A 23,348-nucleotide genomic window follows, 5' to 3' on the forward strand; every position below is an offset into this window, starting at 1 on the left:
TAAAGTTGAGGGTGTCAAATAGAGACATGGTTCGTCGACCCCTTATAAGATAGAGAGAGAGAGAGAGAGAGAGAGAGAGAGAGAGAGGTTCAAACTTCAAACTTCAAAGATCCATTGAAATGCATTGGCTCAAAAATATTGCCTGCATATTGTAATTCCACTCGTGGGGATGGACCCTAAGGCTATCATGGGCATGATGATTTTAAGTGGTTTTCAGACAGAGGAGCCGCCGTAAGTGATATGGTGGGGACAGGGAAAGGGTTGGCATGCCACGTAGGCGGTCAAACTTTCAAAGGAAGACCGTCCCCCAGGCCGCTTGCTCTTTCACGACTTTTCCTTCCTCAGCAAGATAACCTAGGCCTACTGCGCTTTAGCTCCCTCGCTCCGCGCAGACACACACACACACCTCTCTCTCTCTCTCTCTCTCTCTCTCTCTCTCTCTCTCTGCCCAGATGCTCCTACACACATAAGCCCTCCTCCGCCCACACACAGACACACGCACCCTCCTGGGTGCTTTCGATGGCCGCTGCCTGCACATCCATGGAAATACACGATCGTCGCTTAGCCATCAGCAAAGCCTCTGCCTCCAAGATCAGCAAGCCCTCCGCCTCCCCTGTTCTCAAGGGCCTTTCTGCATCTGCATCCGCCTCTGCTTCATCTCCGGCCTCGTCGTCCCCCCCGCGCCAGCTCCCCTCCTCCATCACATCCTCGCCGTCGCGCCCCATCGCGAAGGTTGTAAATGCGGATCCCAGCAGCTTCCGTCGCGTGGTTCAAGAGCTAACTGGCACGACCACCCCTAGCCTGGCCAGCCCCTCTTCGACTACATCGGCAGGCACATCGCCGCGCCTTCCCTCGCGTCTTCAGCGCATTGCACCACCGCCACTGCGAGCGGCAATGCGCAACTCTGTTCCAGAACATCAGCAGCAGCAAACCCTTCTTGAGCAGATGCAGCAGCAACGTCACCAAGCTTCTCAGATGTTCCTTCTTCAACAGCATCATATGGCCAAGGTAGGCCCCCTCTCTTCCCCCCCTTTGTCATTTCCTGATGTCAGTAGCTCAAATCCTAATTACAACACCCCCCAATTCGGAAAGGCTACCCCTAACCATGGCTCTGAGCCAGCTCCCCAAATTGGAAACCCTAACTCTAACTTCTCTCAAAGCTTACCGATGCTGTCACCGCACCTCCTCTCGCCGCTTCCGGCTCTCACGCCAGGCGACAGTACATGGGCTAACCCCATTGAAGCCCTAGCTCATTCTCCCAAACTCAGCACATCGAGTTCTCTACCCCCTCTGCTGCCATTACCCAATTTGAGCACATCAAGTTCAAATAATGGCTATGGCAACGGACTGTTAGCGAAGCCCACATACACAAGCAAGGGATTGAACGATGGACTGTCGGTGAGGCCACTGCCAGGTTCGTTTGTCATGAATTCAGTGGTAAAATCTGAGGGACAGCCCTTGCCACCTCTTCTATCCACCCCTTTGCAAACGACTGGTTTCAATGGGGTATTGCCTCCTTGGTCTCCATCGCCATTGCCGTTTTCTCCCGGATCATTCCCACCCTCTCCCGGATTGGGGCCTCCAACGATGCCACAGGTTAACAATGGCCAATTCAACGCCCACTTCAAGTATGGTTCTAATATGAATCCTAATATGTCCAACAACTTCAACTTCTGAGTGTTTTTTGGGACGATATGATGGCAAGGCTCTTGACACCTCCTTATCATTGCTATGTTCTACCCAGACCATTACATGAAATGATGCAAGCGGGCATGTACGGCCGGCATATGAAGATGGCGTGCTATCGCTGCCGTAGGCGGAATGAATGCATTGCTTACCATTATGGGATTTTGAATACTTTGGCAGATGCGGTGGGTAGTTTATGTCTGTCCTACTTGTCAGTGCAAAGTGTGAGCATAGCTTGTGTCTATGTTGTCAGGTAGTAAATGATTAGCTTGTGGGCTTTTCTGCCTTGCTTGATGATTGTACAATGAAAGCTTCAATATAGATTTGGGCAGCTAAACACCTTGATTGAAGTGAAGCTGTGCTAGTTGAGAGAAATTAATTTGTTCTTTGATTTTGGGTAAGAAACCAGAGGGCATCCAACAAATGTCCTCTCTCTCTCTCTCTCTCATTTGAAGTGATTGTGTTTGTGAGGGTACGGTTCTACATGCCATTTTTGTAATGGGTTTACTCTTCCAAGTTTTGTTAATGCAACCCAAGGGTTCAATTAAGTTGCTAATACAACTTATTCCAAAGAGTAATCAAGGATTAAGGTATACTGAGAGGTGTCATGTGCGGTGTACCATGTGTATACTTGTTGGTCATGCTATTGGCATGTTGGATATTAAATGGTATGAGAATGAGGGGTGGTATGCTTTTGTTGCAGAGAGGCTTAAGTACTTCATTAAGTTGATTACCACTTAAATTGCAAAGTTTTTATGTGTGTGCGCGCGCGCCCCCCCCCCCTAATTTGTGTGTCGCTCACTTGCATCTCCATGTTGACAGCTCCACCTTTATCGATGCTTGAGCTCATTATTTCAATCTTCTTATTCATAACAAGTGATAAAAGTCATGGGAATTGCTTAGTTTCATTATATTTTTAGTTGGCTAAACTAAATTATAAACTTTCCAACCCTCAAATCTTATTTTGCAGAGAAAAAATGAGAGCTCACTTGTATATATCTTAGTTTGCAACAAAATAGAGAAACACTTCAATATCTTTAGCTTTTCAATTTTCCTATGTAGAATGTGGCTTTGCTTATAGGAATATATTTTTAGTCCAAAGAGCTCAAGCAATGCTATGCCCTGACCCTTTGGACAAAGCCAATGAATGAATCAACTCTGGGTCGTTCGCCACCGTCGCACCGTCTTTGCATCAAGTCTTGCCTTTAAAACTATGTTTTATTAACAAACCGCATTGTACTTGAATCCATCATTTTAAGATTGATTACCTTTGTTCATGCACACTAGTGCTTGTGTTTTGTGCTCTTCTTCAAAGCTTCCTTGCGTTGTGTATTTGACAATTGTTGGAATAAAACCTCCATGGGTAAGCCATGCAAGTTGTGCACCACCAATTTGAGTGGTTAGAGTCAATTTATGCAGGCGACCTTCAAGGCTTTATATCAATGTAGTGGTTCATATTTTAAATTGAGAATTGATTGTGAGTGTGCAAGTCTTTGTCGAGTCTACTCTTTGTCTTGGTCTTCTTCCCCATCTCCCATATGTAGTTCTCCAACATGGTATTAGAGCCATGCTTTAATTCTCCTTCATAACTATCCTTCATAACTTCGGCTTTATAGACTGCACAGGAAAAAAGCTGCTACACAAGAGAGAGGTCTTGTCAACCTGTTCTAGATTGGTCAAAGAAGCCACCAATAGAATTGCCTACATTGTCGGAACTTTTTCAGTGCTTCAAATTCAGTCTCTCTACTTCTCGTTAGGAGCTAATCTTCATTGGCATTATCTCCACTAGTTGTTGCAAGTTTGCATATCCAATATATTTTTGGCATTGAACTCCTATTCCTTTAGCCTTAACAAGGTCTTCACACCCAAGATTCTAGTTCCGATTATCGTCCTCTTTGACATCATCGGTGTATGTTGCTGAAGTTACATCATCTTGCTCTATTTGTGGTCTGAGTAATCACCAAACCAAATACTGTTTTTCCAAAAATCCTTCTATGGAAAAACAAATCATCCCTCCAATAAGTGCTTCAAGAAAGCCAAAGACAAAGCACATCTTGTTGACGATGATAATGGTGATGGAGAAGTAGTTGATGTTGTTGCAATCTCTAGTTTGAAAATTATGCCTTCTAGTCTTTTCTCTTAGGTTTGTTGTCGCGTTAATAAAAAAACTTCTTAAGGGGCATAGACATTGCCCATGCAAATGCATGAGGTAAGACCACCCTTTTAGTATGTCTATGTCTTGGGTCACTTGTTTTTAGGAGTCTTATTGTTATGTTGACTTATCCTTATGTTGTGAACTCAATGTTCTCCCACTCTCACTACAAAGAGAAGTACACACACCCTATGTTCTTGTCCAAGGGGGACTTCTACTCTTGTATCGTATCAGGTGGTTGTTTTGTCAGATGTCAAATATTTAATGCAGTCGGCTTCATGGGGGAAATGCTAGGATAAAACCTCCTAGGCAAGGAGTCTTAAAACTATGCAAATTGTGCACCACCAAGGTGAGTGGTTGTAGCATTGTGTGGTTAGAGTCAGTTTATGCATGGACCCTTCGAGACTTTATATTAATGTAAAAGTTCATATTTTTACTTGAGAACTAATTTTGATCGTGCAAGTTTCTGTTGAGTGTACGCCTCGTGGTCCTCTTTCCCATCTCCCATATGTAGTTCTCCAATAGCTTCTCAAATAGCATTTTCACCATCTTGTGGTTCGACATGTTTGAATCAGGACATTCTTTAGTGAGCATTCAAAGGTTGGCAAATACGTTGATTAAACTTGTAGAGCTTGATATCACCAAAATTTATATAGCGGAACTTTTTGCCTTCATTTTCATGATTGGGCTCTTTCGACTTTCCTTATCATGGCTATAACTGGTTGACAAATTTTATTCATGTGTGTAGAACTATTATTTTGAAAAACACGTCTCAATAGTGTAAAATTAGAGATCGGAGTAAACTTGTTAGCCACTTATGGAGGGTGGGGAAATCTTGGATCTAGCTCTTGACATCCTAAAGAAGTTTTTGAAGGCAAAAAATACATTCCAATTCCAACACTCGGTCATAGTAAAAGAGCTATGCAAGGGTGGGGTGCATTTCAGGTCCACCACTTTGTCATTTTAAACAAGTTACTTAGGGTGCTTGCATCCTAACTCAACAACTTGGCCATTCTAAGAAACTTTTGGAAATGTGCATCTCAAATTCATCGCTTGGCCATTCTAAATAAGCTGTTAAATGACATGTGCATTTGAGAACCCTAAAAGGGGGGGGGGGGTGTGGGGGGGGGGGTGTTCACTTCAATAAAATTTTTCTATCATGTGGGCTCAATACCAGGGATTATTTAATCTACATTTTCTTACATTTCTACATACAAAAGGATGTTTATAAAATGATATTGATTTTTAAAAAGGAAGGCTCTCTCAGAGCTCTGTCCTCTTCTCTGTCCTTCTTGAAGCCTCCAAAAGCAGTAGTTTACAAAAACTTAAATATCTTTCAAACGATGCAGAATTAGCCTATGTGCGTGAGACGCAACAACGTCCAAAATAGCGTTTCCTTCAGTTTGCGTGGGTTGTTTTTTTAATTAAAAAACGTCTTTTGCAAAAAAAATTATAGAATAAGAATTTTCCGCTGTCCTCATGCAGAAAAGCTCAACCACACATCCACTTTCTTTTTTTTATAAGTAACCACATGCCCTTCACTCCTCCGCTTGCTCTTCATGTCCCAAGATGCTTTTCCCATGAATAACCTTCTTTAAAGCATCGAACCTCTACCTTGATCCCAATAGCCTTGATGCCCATTGTACATGCATTTTGGAGAGCACTTTTGAGTGCCGGTGAGCTCCCTTGAGAGCATTGTTTTTGCATTGATCAGTTTTGGGGATTGCAACTCTTTAGCACTTGTTTATGTGCGGTCACTCCATTTGTGTATGTTGAGTGTGGATTGCCATTGTATGTCACATTGTGAAGCCATTTGACATTTCTCCTCCTTGGCATTGAGTAGTGTTATGGTTTATGGTATTGAGTCCACTTTCGAAGACTGTAGTGATCGAGGTTTACTCTCACTTTGATATACTTTTGGTTGATAAATTGTGGTCACTTTATAGTGGTCAAGAGATCCTCCTACTTTGGCATCTTTGATTTGGTTTATGGTTGAGATTTTGCTCAGTTTACAGGGGATACTCTGTCCGATTTTTCCTAGATTTCTCGCCATAGTTTTGGATTGATTGCCATACACTTTTTGCAGTCGATTGAGATGGTGATTCTCTCTTGTTGGGGTAAAGGTGGTGTGCCTCTTACCCCAGTCAAACATGCTAGAGATGTTCGGCTGCCCATCACTTGCACACACCTTATTCTTTACTGCATAAAGGAATAAGTGTTTCTCTCACACACATTGTGGTGAATTGCTCCATCCACATCCTCTCTCTCTCTCTCTCTCTCTCTCTCTCTCTCTCTCTCTCTCTCTCTCTCTCTCTGTGCAAACGTGCTGCATTCACTCACTGACACCTCTTTTGTTATCTCTTTGAAGAAGCATATGAACTTTCTAGGCCCTCATGCCTATCCACATGCTTCTACCCACTTTGCCTCTAGTTCCCACTCATTGTAAGCCGTATTTTATTGTTTTGAGTTTCGTAAAATTCTTGTGAGATCTTAGGAGAAATTCTCATGCACTTATAAAGTGGCATTCATCTTTTGGCACTTCTTTAGATATAAATGTACTTTCTTGCATGCTTCATTTCCTTTAACATGTGTTTTCTCTATCTTGTATAATCATTTCTAGAGAGACAAAGGCCAATGTAAATCTTAGAATTCATCAAAACTAAAATTTGATGACATACCCCTCCCTTGAAATCATAGTCATCTTTGATTATGCATAGATCAAGTGGAACATAGCCATTCTTGCTTGGGATCAACATTTAAGTGAGAATATTTTTTTAAGGCTAAATGGCAAGTTTAAAATGATTTTTGGTGACGTAGTCATTGCAAAGCTAATTCTTTGAAGACATTAGTGTACACAAAGAAAATTGTAATACACATTGAGAAAAAATAAACATTGCATTAAATCATTGAACATTTTTTATAGCGATACCTTAGTTTACATTCAGGCCATGAAGGAGTTTGTAGTCTTGCAATAAAGAAAGAGAATCCTTGTATTGAGGTTTTTGCATCCATTCAACATTCTCAAGTGGATGATTGCTAAATGTAATCAGATACCTACATATTAACTTTCCACTTTGTAGAACTTTGTCTTCACATTTAAGGATAGCCTCAGATTGTAGGATCTACTCTTGTTCATCAAACTTTGGAGGGATCCTCTTCAATGGGGTCCATTGGAGGTGTATCCTCCTTAAACAACTTAAGTAGATTCACATGAAATGCTTTATGTATATGCCAATGTTCATGCAACTTGTCTATAAGATGTATTATTGAGTCTTTTTAGAATCTAGAATTGACCATAGTACCCCTTAACAAGTTTAACATATAATTTTTTATGTCCTTTGGGTTTGCCTTTCCTATTCTTGCCTAACTTTTGAGATAATTGGGTCTTAGGAAATTTAAGCAAAACCCATTCTTCTTAAATCTAAAGGTCTTCTATGTTGTGAGGTGCAATGCAATTGAAATGGTGAAGATCTAGACTTTGAACTTCCACAAAATCTTTATTTGTGTCCTTTCTTGAATGTGTGCTATTTTGTATGAATGATGGTTACTTTTCATTTCCTTGTAGAGAGAGGATGAGGGAGAGAGTGAGGTAGAGCTCTTTAGAGGGGGGGAGAGAATGGGAGAATGACACCCACCAGGGTCCCAAACAACCCTCTCAAGGGCGCCCCACATCATGTCCAATGTGGTATTTGCTTTCGATTGTGTAAATGGAATGTACACACATGCAACATCTAAAATGCAACAACTACTGACTCCAATGGGAAATGTTGTCATGGTAACTCTTCAAAAGAACCTCCAAGGTTAATTTGATACATTTTTGGATCCCTGCGGATGAGAGGTTGTTGATGTCCACCAATGGGTAGATATGGGGATAATTTGCACTCCCGATGTAAGAGGAATCAAGGGCTGAAAGTTGGCTACAAAAACTTAGATCTTGCTACAAAAACGCAACCAATTTTTTGTGTAAAGTAGGACTAATAACGTAGATGATGGTGGAGCCAATGACCAAAGACACACTCAATGCGGAGAGGGAATGGCCGAGAAGAGTCTCATGGGCTATTGAAGGTCCATGTTGCAACAGAGGAATTAGCATTAGTAGATCCATTACAATTTTGGCGATGAAAAAAGGTTGAAAACTAAAAATTATAGTTGCTAGGGCTGATCTAGCATGGATGGCTCATGATGATGAGCAAAAATGCCAAGGGTTGCTTTGCAAAAAGAATGGGCTGATCTCTACAAAAATTCTAGGTCTGGTGGCTAGTGCTGGCTCACCTAATGGAAAACACTAGGGTTTTATAGGGTAGATATACTACTTAAGAACCTCTTAACACTCAGGTAGGGCAATAGTGGAAGACAAAGTTATAAAAGTAAATCATTTGAATAATTAATTCAATAAACTGGTGCAGGCAAAGTTTTTGGGTGAAACCATTGCACATCTCCCTGCTCGAGAATTGAATTGAGGCGGGGAATGGCTGGTTGAATTCCTCTAACCTAAAACTACATGCTCGTCATGTGAGATGCCCACCAACGTGTAATGATATCTATCAAAATTCTTGTCCAATCCATTTATGCAAGAGGGTTCCAAAACTAGAAAACCTAATATAATGGACTCGTCTAGACATGCAAGCCTTGCAAAGAGGCTCCTAAAATTGTTGGGACTAATCCTCCAAGGATTCTAGACACTATTTTTCAGAGATATGTACAAAATTACATGTAGAAGGTGATGAAATATGTCCATGTGGCACTCATAGCCATGTTCACGTGAAATTTCCTCATGCTTAAGTTGAGATACAACTACCGAACTCCATTATGCCATAATGAATGGACTTCTAGATGATGTACCGTCTACAACTACTTTCGAGAGAGAGGCTTCCCTAGGTGATGTGGAAATGTCCAAAAGACAAGGATGGTGATGATACATCTACTCGCAACCTATGAATTATCTCCTAGATCAATGATTCCCTTGGTGGTTATCGGCTAGCCTTTGCTGCGCAAACTCAGATGGTGTGAAACAAACTGCAAAGTGGATGGATGTACGTACCACAAATAGTTAGGTATGCAAATGTTAATGTCCACAAAGGTTATCAGCTAGCCTATGCCTTCCCTACACATAAAGATTTGTGAGAGCAATGTTGAATGGGAGATGAAGATAGATATGTCCTTTGAAATGCCCACAAACCATGGTAAATCCTCTATATGATGTCTCATAAAACCGCCAAATAACTCCGCACAGATAGAGGCTCCTCTTAGGACTTTGACTAGAGTGCCATGTGATGAAACCTCCAGATGAATTCTCGTCTTTGCAATGGATGTGGCTATGAATGTTGGCTCACGATGTGTGCAAACTCCCATGGTTGATGATTGAAAATTGCTAAGAAGATGTAGATGGTTGAGGGCACACTCCAAGTCAACTACCCTCTTGCAGGCGCACCACATTTGTACCCCTAGTATATTGGTCCTACGTGCAACAATAGGTCTTGTAGTTCTCTAAGTGAGAGAAGCATCCTTGGGCAGAACTCTACAACACACACTCAAACAATAGAGACATAATTTTTTTCTCAAAGATTAGCGGGTTCGTGCAAGATCACAAAACTCTGATGCCAATCTTAGGTGCAATGGAATTGAAATGGTGATGATCTAGACTTTACACTTCCATAAGCTTTATTTCTTTCCTTGCTTGAATGTGTGCTACTTAGCATGAATGATGCTTCCTTTTTATTTCTTGGTAGAGAGAGAACGAGAGAGAGAGGTGGAGATGTGTAGAGGGGGAGAGAAAAGAGGAAAATGACACTTGATGGGGTCCCAACAAGCCCTTTCAAGGGCCTCCCACATCGATGTTGATGTGGTATTTGATTTTGATTGCACAAATGGAATGTAAACACATGCAACACCCCTAATACAGACTCTACTAACTCAAATAGGGAATATCGTCACAGTAACTAGAGGTTGTGCCGGACAGATTTTATTGCACATTTACACATTAAGGTGACAATAAAGACCTTGCACATAATTTAAAGAGGATACCACAATTAAGATTGATAGCTTGATGAGGACCGGATTTTATATTAACATTAAGCGTCATTCTTATTTATTTTGTATTGAGTCATGGACCGAGCTTGTCGGTTTCACAAGTGTAGTCATAAGTGATCGCCGATGATAGGCGCACACCAGATTTAGTAGAGTGTGTGTGTGTGTGTGTGTGTGTGTGTGTGTGTGTGTGTGTGTGAGAGAGAGAGAGAGAGAGAGAGAGAGAGAGAGAGAGAGAGAGAGAGAGAGAGAGAGAGAGAGAGAGAGAGAGAACATGTTGGACTATCGGTCGGCCGAGTGTGGTTGGGTGCCCATATGTGAACGGGACGACCCACATAAGTGGTATGTAACCTAATTTTTATTCATTCTTGAATGTATGGTTTTTATCTTGCTCTCCTCCTCTCTTGCACAGGGCTAGAAAAATACATTTTTCCTAACTGATCAAAATAAGGGGAAACTTGAAATTCTCCCGGTTTTCGGGTCAAAATTTGAATCTTTTGCTGGTAATTACACTAAAACTTGTCTAAATTTGCCGGTTTTCTTAAAGGCAAGCTCAAAATCTAACCGGGATTTTATAATTTTAGCCGGTTAAAATACACTAGACCCCGGTTTTTTTCTAACAATGCTCTTGCATTATCTATTGTTTGTCTGTGAGCATGTAAGATTGTGTGTGCGTGGAGCGAGCACGAGAAACAATACGACAACAAGTGATTGAGTAGTGGAGACGCGCTCCCACTTCACTACGACACATGATTCCTTCATCAACAACTATGCAGAGGCGAGTAACACACCCGATTGCATCTACGAGTTTACATGCATCCAGGTTGTGTGTTTGCAGCCTCATAGTGACTCACACATGACGCAAAGCAAGTCTCTTGTGATCCAACATTTTTGGTGCCGTTGTTGGGGAGGTGCTGTGCGTCAAGCTCTAGGTGTAGATGTGTGGCTATTTTGAGGTTTCTCTACAATTTTGTAGGAAAGGTTAGAAATGGGTTTGTTTTTTGTTTCAATCTGCATAGATCTATGAGCAGATCTGTCATTTTGGACTGTGGTTTGCACACATCTATAGTGGGGAGTCCAGATCTATTGGTTTTGGTTGTTGAAAACGGTTTTGCAATTCTTGTTTTGCTTGCAATTAATTCTGTTTTGCACTGTAAATTCTTTTTTGCACAAATCTATTATTATTATTTGTTGTCTTGTTAGCTGCTAAATTTGATTTGGTATAGTTATTTTTCACCATTTCTAGAAATGTTGTTAAAAAGTTTCTTTTTATTTTTGTAAATGAAATAAAAAAGAATACAAAAAACCTTTAGAAAAAACCCTCATGCAAGTTTGTGCTACAAAGAATGAGTGTGCCAAAGGAAAGGATGAAAAATTGAGTGTGAAAAAGGGTAGGAGTGGGCCTAAGCCTCTATCTCTGTCTTGGTCTTTATTTATACATATAGAAAGTAGGATTCTCTATAGATTCCTTTCAAGTGAAGGAATAGTGTGTCCCATCTTATATATATACCCCACTTCTCAAGGGCAAAAGGAAGCATGTGGGATTTAGGCTTCACCTTTGTCTCCTTTAGACTTTTCCATTTTACCTACATGCCCAAGTAAAAATCAACTATTTTGGGGGTTACGATTCCACATTATGTACCTCAAAAAAGTTAGAAAAAATAAAAAAAAATCAAGTGAAAACAACCAAAATAACTAGTGGGGCGAAGCCTCTTAGGGTATTCATCAATGCTTTGAGGGTACCTTCGTCACGTGTATCTACTCTCTGGTAGAGTCATAGAGTTTGAAAGACTTGAGAATGCTTTAAATTACATGGGCACTCACTACCCATCTACATTAGGTTCTGAGCCCATGGTAAGTCGTAATGTACCGAAGGTAGTGCGACCCGAGACCCTTTGACCGGGACCCAAGTAGTACCCCAAGGTAGTACAACCCAAAACCCCGAGAGTTCAAGTCAAGACATACATGCCTTGGCCCCACACGTGGGTCTAACATGTTTATCCGCATAAAGGAGACCTTTAGTAGAGCCACCCACTTTGAACATGCGACTAGCGAAGTAAATGAAGGGGGTGGGGAAGTTAATTCACCTTTTATGTCTAATGTAGACCCCACACTCCTTGAGTGTGCCCATGTAAATATTCCATCCACTGCACTCCCGGACCCTTTAGAGCTATTCTCCTCTAAAGTTATATTACCTTATGGTAGGAGTCTTGCCAAAGTGCAAGAGGTTGAGTGCTATATCCTTGCAGTTAGATAAAAGGAAATTGAAATCTTATGCAAGGCAGAACAATGCAGAGAACTAAAGGCAAAAGCCCCTATGACAACAATCATGCCAATCTTGCAATTGAGTTCTCCTGATCTAGCGATCACTAAGGGTCAGCAGACCATAGAGAGACACATTGCATCCGCCTCAAATTACACCCCTAATACCTCAATCCTAGATGGGGCATTTCTAAATGAAAATTGGGAGTATGACCTACAAACAAAGACTTTAATTGACATGTACACAGGTCACACATACCATGTGGATTGGTTAGATGTTTCATAATCCGCTTCAAGAGCTACCAACTTAGAGGTGCAACAACAAATAGTTTGTGATGCCATCCGTAGGGTTATCGAGTTGGAGAGGCAGAACAAAGAGATTAACTTGCCTTCAACTTGTCTCATGAGATTTTTGGATACAGGAAAGACCAAACAACCAACCCTATCACAGATGGAGACTCCCTTAGTGAGTTGCATGGATCCCTCATATGTTGTTTCACAGGGAGTCTCAATACAATCTGAGCCCACAAGCAATAGTTTTACCTTTCCAAATTTACCTCATCTTTCTCTTGATGACACTACGACTACCATGCCTACCCTAGTGATGAGCATGGAGAAAAGTACACTCTCAATGACACTACGACTTACCATGCCTACCCTAGTGATGAGCATAGAGAAAATTACACCCTGGACCTCATTTGTTAGTAAAGCATTGCTACCTAGTAGCACAATGCCTACAACTCATGTTCATGTATAAGATCCTACACCCCCAATTGTTTCGACAACTTATGGTCCATGACCACCCTATCCAAGCCATTATTTTAGTGGACACACATCATATCGCACATTTGCTAGGCCTAGGGCCACACATATGAACTTTGGGCCACTGCATGGTGCAACGTCGTACCAAGCTTGGGACCCAATGACCACCCATATGCCAAACCCAATGCCAACCCCCATTACACATGCAGTCTTGAGAGAACCTCTGCCCACTATACTTGCTCACTTGGTTGACTTGGCAACGTTTGCTCAAGATATTGGTGAGAATATGGATAGCACACCTGATAGAGAGCCTAGAAGTAAGGCAGTACAAGTGGCCAAGCTCACACAAAAATTCAATGGAGACAGAGATGCCATAAAATATCTTGAGGTATTTGAACACGTATGTGATTCACTGGAAGAGCATAATGAACTACATAAGTGCAAGACTTTAAGCTTGACTCTAAGTGGAAAGGCGGGGGATTGGTATAGAACCCTAAGGAATGAAGAGCACACATACTATTCTACTCTTAGGAGATTGTTCTTGAAAGAGAACATACAAGAGGGAGTGCTTTGGGGTGTAGCATCTCAATTCCAAAAAGCCAAACGGGAGGAAGGTGAGTCTATGAGAGACTTAATTAGTCGCTAATTCAAATTCTTGCTGTAATCCAAATGAGCATTTCAATGTCAACCAACTACTTGATAAATTCATTAGGGGGTTGCAGCATGAGGAAATCTATAATGGCCTAGTCATTAGACGTATCACGACTTGGGAAGCAGTCACTACCGATGCAATCCAATTGGAAGACAATTTAATGATTGCATGAGAAAGAGTGCATGTTGAGCCAAAGTCTTCTAGCTTGCAAGCGATTGGGCGTGATCCGATGACCATAAAACCCATCATCAAAGAGAAAAAGCTATTTGAGATGACTTTGGCTGACCTCACCAAGGCTATTCAAGAAACTCTAAAAAATAATTGTGCTCCACAAAACAATCATATCTATCCAAGAAGGGAGCAACAATGGTGCTCAATATGATTTAGTCCACATAGTACCAGTGAATGCCCTACGTTTAGAGTAAAATTGCAATGCATGTGGGAGGTATGGTCATCAAGACAAGGATTGCATAGTGTTTAAACACACGATGGCTAATAGAACATCTTTGGCTTGGATGAACACATCATGAATGCCCGCATTGATGCATGCCCCACCTCTTGAGTAACCATCATAGCCCATGGTCCCTAGGGCCCAAAATGTTGTTCAAATGACACCATTACCACCTCCAGTGTTAGGACCACAATTAGTGTATCCGAGAGTCACCCCAATGAACCAAGTGGGTTGCGAGTCATCTAGTGCTTGTGGGGATTGCGATGATGATATAGACCCTAGTATTGACTACGAAATTGATTTGCTCGAGGACTGCCCACTATACTTATGGAGGACTACTAGAGACAAGCCAAGCCTGTTTTTCAAGTAGCTGTTCTTGCAGCAAGAGGCCAAAATATAAATCTTGTTGCCAAGAGACCACCTCTTCGATGCTATGATTGTGGGGATTCACATAGCGTAGCTGAGTGTCCTATTAGACTACAAAAGAATTCCACATTAGTGAAAACCAATCAAAGGAGCACATCTATAATGCCAATACTCATGTGTAATTGACATGGCATAGATCATTTAAATTTCCAATGTCCTTATAATCCAAATGCACCAAAGATCATGCCATTGAACTTAATTGAGATTATTAAGGCATCATCACAAACTACACCTGTGGTACTAATAAATGTACTCAAAGGATTGATGCTTCCAAATTGAAATTATATCCTTGAAGAAAGAGATGTGGCATCAATCGCCCGATCAAAAAAGAAAAAGAAAACACGAAGGAAGAGATAAAAAAAAGCAACAAAGTCAAACCCTAGTTCTAAGATTAACATAAGGAATGGTGACGACCCTATGTATATGAATGACCTTGAAGACAACTTAGATTGAGATGAGATATGGAGACTAAAACAGTGACTATGAAAGGAAAAACAAGGAGGATTATCATGAGCCATGAGGTCCAAAATTCAAGGAGCCCATGAAGAAGATCGTAACTTACCCAAACTATATAGAGGAGATCGAGGGAGTCAAGTAGTTAAGGATTTTGGTAGAAGAGACTCAAAGGGAGCTAGAGCCAACACCTAGCTATTACAGACACAATGTTTCCTATGCAAAATTGGCCTCACAAGGACCAAAGCCCGCTAGCCATGCCTAGTATCATCCAGGAAGAAAGTGACTTTAAGACATCAAAAAGTGGGCATACTCCTCTCTTGTTGGAGAGAATGTTCAAGGAGGGATTGCCTAACCCTATTGAAGAAATGGAGATTCGATCTTCCCCACGTCAAGGAACCAAAACCCAAAACGTGCTGTTAAATATTGCCAAACTAATGGATTTCATGGCTTTAAAAGTTAGAACCAATATCATGTCTAAGCTGTATGGAGATCCCGAGCTATTCCTCGCTCTTTGAGCTTTTCTCAATGGAGAACTGAAAGTTGGGTTACCAAAATTTGCACAGATGGACATGGCTAACAAAGCACCAATTGAGGAGGAACACTTAGATCCACGACCCAACCTAGATGAGAACTCTATTGTTGAAATACCTATCAACAAGTTGGGACAATACTTTGAAGGCGATGAATCCAATGCGACCCTACCAATCACTACTAAAATATTAACTGTGAAGGGAATTCTTGATGGTGGCACTAGGGTCATCATTGTAACTAAAAACTGTTGGAAATTTATGGGAAGACTGCACCTTGGGACCACCAACATAGTGGTAAAGATGGCCAATGGGACTATCGACAAACCTATTGGGATGCTAGAAGATATTAAGATCAAGGTCCTTGGACACAAGGTAAAGAATACCTTCATTGTTATGGATTTTTCTAAGCATCCTTTGTCATCTGGAATGATCTTAGGATGTCCTTTCATGAGGGAAGCAAAAATGGGTGCATGATTGGTCTAAAAACCATGTCTACTTACAGTTCCAAAACTCTATCATTCAAGTTGATCTTGTAATTGGTTGAGCACATCCTCTAGAAAATAGATTTATAATTGATCATCGATCTGATACCACAATTCACTCAACCCCATTGCAGCGTTGTTACACATGTAAAAGGAAACTAACGTTGGGGAAGACTCCCCTTACATGGGATGTTCTACCTAGAATGATTGAGTTTGACAATGTGGAATGGATCCACCTAGCGGCAACCATAGACACACGGAGAAATAGAGGGACAACCTAGGAAACACTTGAGGGGAACGAAGTGCCAGAACTCGTACGTTTAAATACGATAGTGTTTGGAGGTGATAACGACATACAAGTGCCCACCTAGCCAAGGCACTCGTGGGGTCAGCCGGCCAAAGTTTTGATGTGGTCACATTATTTTTCCGATGTTTAATACATCAAACCCTGTAAAAGCCTAATGACAATCGTCTATGTCAAGTCTAAGTCAAAGATGTAATTTTTCCAATGATGTATGTAAAGGTCCATGAGAAGTTGGCCGCCGACCACTTTAGAAATCCCTAGGTATATAATACACTAAGGTTAGTGGGAAAGGGAGATTATTTTTGAAGATAAGTGACAATTGCTGTACGCACGGGGAGCGACCTCTTGGCTCCAACTTGTAATCATCGCTATTGTGGCTATGGTAATCCAAATTTTGTTTATTGCATTGTGTTCTTCTTACTCTGCTCTTTCATTCAAGTGTAAGCATTCAAGATTCGGTGGAGGTATCAAACACAACCTTGTGGCCTTAAATCGCTGTTTTGAGTGTTTATATGCGTATTTTATGTTGTTTTGACCCTAGGAGAGGCTTTAAGGACCCAAAAACGACCCTTTAGGATCATCCGTTTACTATTTTTGCGTACTTTGGGACGAACGATCGTGATCTGTGTACCCATCCAGAATGCTGTGATAGTGATAGGATATGCTCCTGATAGTCCCCTGTAGCTTCCCTTCAAGTTTTGTGCGAATCTGATATGATTTTCCTGGTAAACATGCGTGATGATTGTAGAGCCGTGTAGAAGGATAGGCAGATTACTTGGCTTTAGTGCGTTTGATTTGCTTGTAGAGTTAGTAGTTGCATCTCTTCGATTTCACTTCATTAGGATTGACACCCTAGTGAGTTTCCATGCCTCATCCGAGTCGCTTCCCTGGTATTGATATTTATGTTGATGCCTAAAGGCTATGCTATGGACGTCCGTCGCGGCGAGCTGCAAACATTGGCGCTATTGCCGGGGAATGAATCTTAGGTGATGAGTGACTGAGTGCGTATTGAGAGTTTTCTTATTGTTCCAAAAGATAATTTCCATTCCATTTACATTTTAGTGAAGCATCTAGACAGGGGTTTAGTGCTTAGTGGAGTCTAGGGTCGGTGGACTGGCTAGATCTACTCTTGAGAGATATAGGGAGTTGTGAGTGAGGTTGCTTTAAGCAAATTTTCTCTTCAAATTTCCTTGTATTGATTGAGTACTGATCCATCATCCGTTTTTTATCCTGTTTGTTTTGTTTGATTCATTTTCTTATGTTCTTTCATTTCTGTACTTAGGAGTAGGATAAGTAAATCACATTCCACTCAGATTTGGGGCAAAAGATAGAGTAAAAAACACCAGAAAACTATAACTTTGGCAAAAGGGCCATAAGACTCTGAAATTAGAAAATCTGACCAAACAGAGTTGAAATTGATTCAAATCACAAAGTGGTAGCACCAAACACTGGGAAATACTTGTCAGAGAGATCCTGCAAAATTTTATCAGATTTGGCTCTAGTACTACGATCGCGATCGATGTACCTCAGTGTTAGAATTGTACAAGATTTGACATGTGCCTTCCTGATAAGATTCTAAACAAGTTTGTCTAAAGCAACCACACCCAAAAACATAAAAAATGAAGGAAATCAGTCCACTTAGGTAAAACTAGCCTGACAGACCCAAAAACTGTAAAATCTTGACTTTTGGTGATCCAAATGCAAAAAGACTTGAGGGATAGCCTTAAAACATCAGTGTCTACAAGCATGCCAAATTTGGTTGAATTTGGGCTCAGAACTACGATCGCGATCGGTGCACCTAGACCTCAGATTTGTACCAGATTTGATGAGTAGACTCCTCAAGGGTATACAAACATAAAAGTCTAAAGGACCTAGGGTCAAAAACCACAAAGTCAAAAACTACTAAACTGGCATAGAAATTGACTTTCAATAGACCAAAACACATCAAAACTGAGAAGAAACCATGCAGAGGGATAGCCTGTGCATATGACAAGCCTAGGTATCTCTCAAATCCCAAATCAAACATCAAAATAAATAAAACCTGATAAAATTGGAAAATCAGGCACTTCAGACCAAGAAACTGTAAATTCTTGACTTTTTTGAGTCCAAATACAAAAGTGTCTAGCAGGTAGTCTTAAAATAGCCTAGTGAACAAGCTGGTGAAGTTTCATCTAATTTGGACTCCAAACTACGATTGCGATCGGTGTACCTCAGTCCCAGATCTGACCCAGATTTGACCCACACATACACCTAGGTTCTATAAGATACCAGGAGATGTCAAAATTCAAAAAAAGTCACCAAAATAGCCAAAAACAGCAGACAGTCAGAAAACCATTGCAGCAGACCAAGATCTGGTAAAAACTTGACTTTTTCTTGTCCAAATTCAAAAATATTTGAGGAGTAGACTGTACACATCATTGTCTACCATATCCACAAGTTTCACTTGAAAAGGAGCTAGAACTACGATTGCGATCGGTGTACCTCAGTGACATTTTGAGTTGAGACTTGGTGAATAGGTAGCTGACATCTAGTGCAACATATTTTCCAAAAGGAGCAAGGTCAAAAAAGCAAAAGAAGTGGTCAAAAGTCCCAATTACACAATCAGGCCAATAACCGCAAAACCACTTGGTATTTGGGTTTTCATTGGTCAAAACATCTCCAAATTCAAAAATACAAAGACACTTGGTATCAAGACATCAAGGGTTAGCTACTGTGCAAAAATCTTCCAAATCTGTGACATGGGGTCAACGATCGTGATCGGTGTACCTCTACATAGTGAGGGTATTTGACTTCATAAGTTTGCAGATCTACTTGAGTACATCCCAAATCTCAAATTTGAGTGAAAAATACCCTCTGGAAGACAAGATACAAGCACAAAATCTCTTTGTGTCCTGATCTTGAAACTGTTTTGAGTGTTGTTTCAAGTGCAGTTTACCAAAATTGCTCTAACTTTTGACACACAACTCCAAACTGAGTCTCCTATAGCTAGGAAGTGAAATTTGCTAGGATTCCCATTTACAAACTTTTAGGGTGCCCAAAACCAGTATCCAAAGGTCAGTGGGGCACCAAAGCCTGAATTTTTAGAGACTTGACCAGGGGCAAGTCACCATGGGCAAAAAGAGATTGTGTGCACTAAGCCAAGGTGTTCTTATCAAGGACCATCTTGAGAGTATTGAGTGAGGCTTAAACATGACAACTCATCCATCATTAGGGTTTCCCACTCAACTTAGAGCTATGCCACCTACACAAACAGCCAGAAATACTACAACACCTATAACAAGAGGGTTGAGACAAGACCATGAGGCTTATCAATCATATCAAGACAAACCTCAGGCAGGGCTCATGGATATTTTTCAAGTGATCATGTAGCTCACTGGAAGCCAAACCAATCAACTAAAATGCGGGAGTTTGGAAGAGCAAAAGTGGAAATTGCTGGAGACTTAGAGGAGAAGCATCCTCTAATCAACAAACCCAATGTGAGGTTCATCAAAACCAATGAATCCACAAGATTTCTAACGGATTACACTTATGATAGCCTTTATAGGTTACCTATTGGGGATAAAAAAAACTTCTATAGATGTTTAAATTCCATCATTGAAGAGTTGACAGACTACAAGAACCTCTATGCCTTCACATACACAGATGACCAGGGAGTGCAAGTTCTAATGGTAGATAATATGGATGAGAGTACAAACTTATTAGCCTAATTGAGCTAGAAAGATATACATACATGGGTACTCCAATCTCTGCTTACTACTTTCAACCGAGTGTAAGCGTACCAGGGTTTTTTGAGACTGATTTGCAAGAAGCTAACATTGAAACTATGGGATCAAATGGACCTCAAACATCCATTGTAGCTATTCACGAGAGTGTAGCTCCTACCTCATTTAGTGGAACCAAGAGACCACCAATTAGACTTACAAATCCATCAACATTTCCAAAACATGTCTCAAAGGGGATTCCGCCAGGATTTTCTCCAAGACGAGAAGAAGGAACGAGGGATGTCTTTGTGACAGACCCCAACACGCTAAGATATATGGTTGAACCAGAACCAATGAGACCATATCAATTGGCCAAATGTGTCAAGAAGAAGTATGATAGATTAAGGGATCCATGCATCCTTGTTCAAACAAGTGTTAAGAGCCGAACAAGTATTTTATTTTCATACACAGTATGAGGGATTTGGCTTAACCTTGGAAGGGATAGCATTGAATTGGTTCCAACCGTTGGAAAAAAATGCATTCTCAAACGTTGAACAACTGTTGCAAGAATTTGTTGTGGAGTTCTCTAAAAGGGGAATCAAGCATAACACAGTGTCCCAAATCTATGCATTCAAGCAAAAAGAAGATGAGAGAGTGAAGGAAGCATTGCTACGCTTCAAACAATATATAGAGAGATGTCAGGAACGCGAGTTACCACAGGATGAAATATTATCAATTCTCTTCATGGAGGGTTTTGAAAAACAAAACTCTCAAGAAAGATTTGCACTTAAAAGGATGTACTTCCTTTGAACAAGTCACGAGAGAAGCGTTATACCTAGTTGACAATTATAAAGCCTATGGTGAGGAAATTGATGATACAAAGATCACTATGGATCATGCTCCTTTAGCATCTAGTGCAACCAACACAAGGCAAGTGGTTATGTCTCAATTAATGACCAACCTAGATGAGCTAGTAGTGCAAGTAGCACAATGAATAAAATGGTGTGCCATTGAGAAAAAATGGACCAATCATGAGATGAGTGAGTGCTACTATAATCAAACCTACACGAGGGGATACTATTTGGACATCAAATAGAAAAAAAAATGCCATTACCAAATCATCCATTATTTCAGAATAGGGTTGTATCAAGGGCTTTACAAAGAGCTGAGGTATCACAACCTAGGCTAGGGCAAGAACCTATGAGAAAACTCTATTCATTGAATGAGGACACTTTGATGTTCATAGCCAATCAAGAGCGTAGAGCAGAGACCATTCTGGCTAAGCAAGAACAACCATCAATTGTGCCACCAGTGACTCAACAAGATGGACCATGCTACAAGTGTGGAGGTAATCATTGGGCCAAGAATTGTTCTCGTGTAGAGATAATTGGATATTGTTTGGAGTGCGCCATTACACACATTGTTCCTAATTGTCCAAAACACCCAAACAAACAGGGGAAAACAACAATGAATGTTGTGGGAGTGTTACCTTCTCCAAGTGGATCAAAGGTAGAACCCAAAATTCTTGAGGTAGTGACTAGAGCCCAAGCAAAAGAAAATGCTGAGGACCAAGCTAATGAGGAGAAAGATCAACAACCCAAACAAGGGGAAACAACTAGTGTGTCAGTGAGGACTGGGAGAAAATCCTGGAAAGCCAAAAGTGACAGAATTAAAGCAAAAACAATTACAAATCAAACTGCACTACAAACAGAATTACAAGAGACAAAGGAGCAGTTAAAACAAGAACGGGAAAACAAAATGGTGGTGAGCGATAAGAAACCAAGGAAGGTGTCTTCCAGAGGATCTGTGTTGGTAGACAAAGTCCTAGAGCCATTAGATGCTGCACTGGAAGCATATGAGGCTAGATTGAAACCCAACCAAACCCTAGAGCAACGAGGGATGAAATATCCTCATGCTGAGGTAGAGACTGAGAGGTTGAAAATGTGTAAGGAATTGGTAAAAACTGCACAGGCAATGATGGAGCCTGAAGCACCAATTCCACCTCCAGAAACAAAACCAAAAAGTGTTGGATTTGAAATGCCTAAGGCAAAGGTTGTTGAAACATTAACTCAAAGAAACATTGAGCTAGAATCACAAAAGGCTGTGCAAGCAAAGACTGCAACACAAGAAACCAACAACACTAATGATGCAAGGTCAAGATCACAATTTATGGCACCTATCCCAGAGATAGATGAGCCATGGCCAAATGAATTGTGGGAAGCAATTAGAAGTGCAAAAGATGGAAGTGTGACTTTCCAATCTGCACCCATAATTGAGGTTAGTACAGGTCATGAAGTCTATCAGGGAGACATTCAATCTCAAAATGGAGATGCAGGGACTGAAGTTTCAATTGAAAGCAAACCAGAGTCCTTGAAGACCTTACCCTCATACATAGGAGAACATGAGGCAGACTCAGAGACTAGAGTGGTGCCATCTCAGAGGAAAGCCATATCCAAGATGATGGATACAAAGAGTATGCAAGAGTTGATGTCAGCTCCAATACAGTGCACCATTACTCTATCTGAACTGTTTAATATTAGACCACATGTATGGGATGAAGTAGGCAACAATTTGGGGAAGATGGGATTAAAGATACCTCTTCAAGATCTAACCTCAAATGAACAATCAAACAAAACTCAACAAGAAAGTGCAAACGCTAAACCTGTGCGAATAAACAAGGTGGGGGAATATTGTGAAGGAGAAGAAGGAAACACCACCTTACCTGTGGAATACAAAGGAGTTAAAACATTGGCTATACTTGATAGTGGGGCTGGAGTAGCCATAGCCACAAAAGACATTTGGGAAAAATGGGGTAGACCAGCACTTAGGAAAACTAGAATGAAGCTGCAACTTGCAGATGGATACATGGAAAAACCTCTGGGTATCCTAGAGCAAATTATTGTGACTTCTTGTGGAATTGAATATGAACATACATTTGCAATAGTAGATTTTGGAAAAGGGAACAATTTTGATATCATTTTAGGAAGACCTTTCATGTGTCAACTTAAGATGGTTCAAGATTGGGGCTATGACTATATCTACTTGAGACATAAAAAGATCACCACAAAAATAAGCATAAAAGACCATAGCTATAGAGATGTGAATAGAACTCCTTTAGACGAAATTGACTCTACTATAGTCAATGGGAAAGAGATACCTGCGTGGCTACAAACCAAACAAGAACTTTGGATGTGTGGTGCTTTGAAGTGTGGAAGCTCAGTGAAGGAGCATTGCATCCTAGAAAGATCAATGGACGATGAAGCTTACATACCGGAACCCTTTCTAGAGCAATTATTTGAGCAATTTGGATGGACTCAAATATTGGAAATCTTGGATGTGTGTGTAAATGAGCTAACTCCAACCAAGTTTTGTGATGAAGGAGGCTACGACCTAGTTTCATGTTTTATGTTGAAAGTGCTGAGAAATGCTAATGAGATTTGTGAGAATGAAAATAGAG

At 40.8% G+C, this 23,348-nt stretch overlaps 1 protein-coding gene across 1 annotated transcript; it reads left to right on the forward strand.

Annotated features, from left to right (window-relative positions):
- Positions 1-348: 348 nt before the first annotated feature.
- LOC147448982 (uncharacterized) lies at positions 349-2,279 on the forward strand. The gene has a single exon (XM_086521372.1). The coding sequence runs from the start codon at positions 520-522 to the stop codon at positions 1,675-1,677; it is 1,158 nt and encodes a 385-aa protein (XP_086377498.1). The 5' UTR covers positions 349-519; the 3' UTR covers positions 1,678-2,279.
- Positions 2,280-23,348: the final 21,069 nt, after the last annotated feature.

Source organism: Adiantum capillus-veneris, chromosome 10, assembly GCF_014529385.1.
Source record: "Adiantum capillus-veneris isolate H3 chromosome 10, ASM1452938v2, whole genome shotgun sequence".
Lineage (NCBI taxonomy): Eukaryota > Viridiplantae > Streptophyta > Polypodiopsida > Polypodiales > Pteridaceae > Adiantum > Adiantum capillus-veneris.

Coding starts and splice junctions, on each gene's coding strand:
- LOC147448982 (XM_086521372.1), top strand. CDS start 520: ATGGCCGCTGCCTGCACATCCATGGAAATACACGATCGTCGCTTAGCC.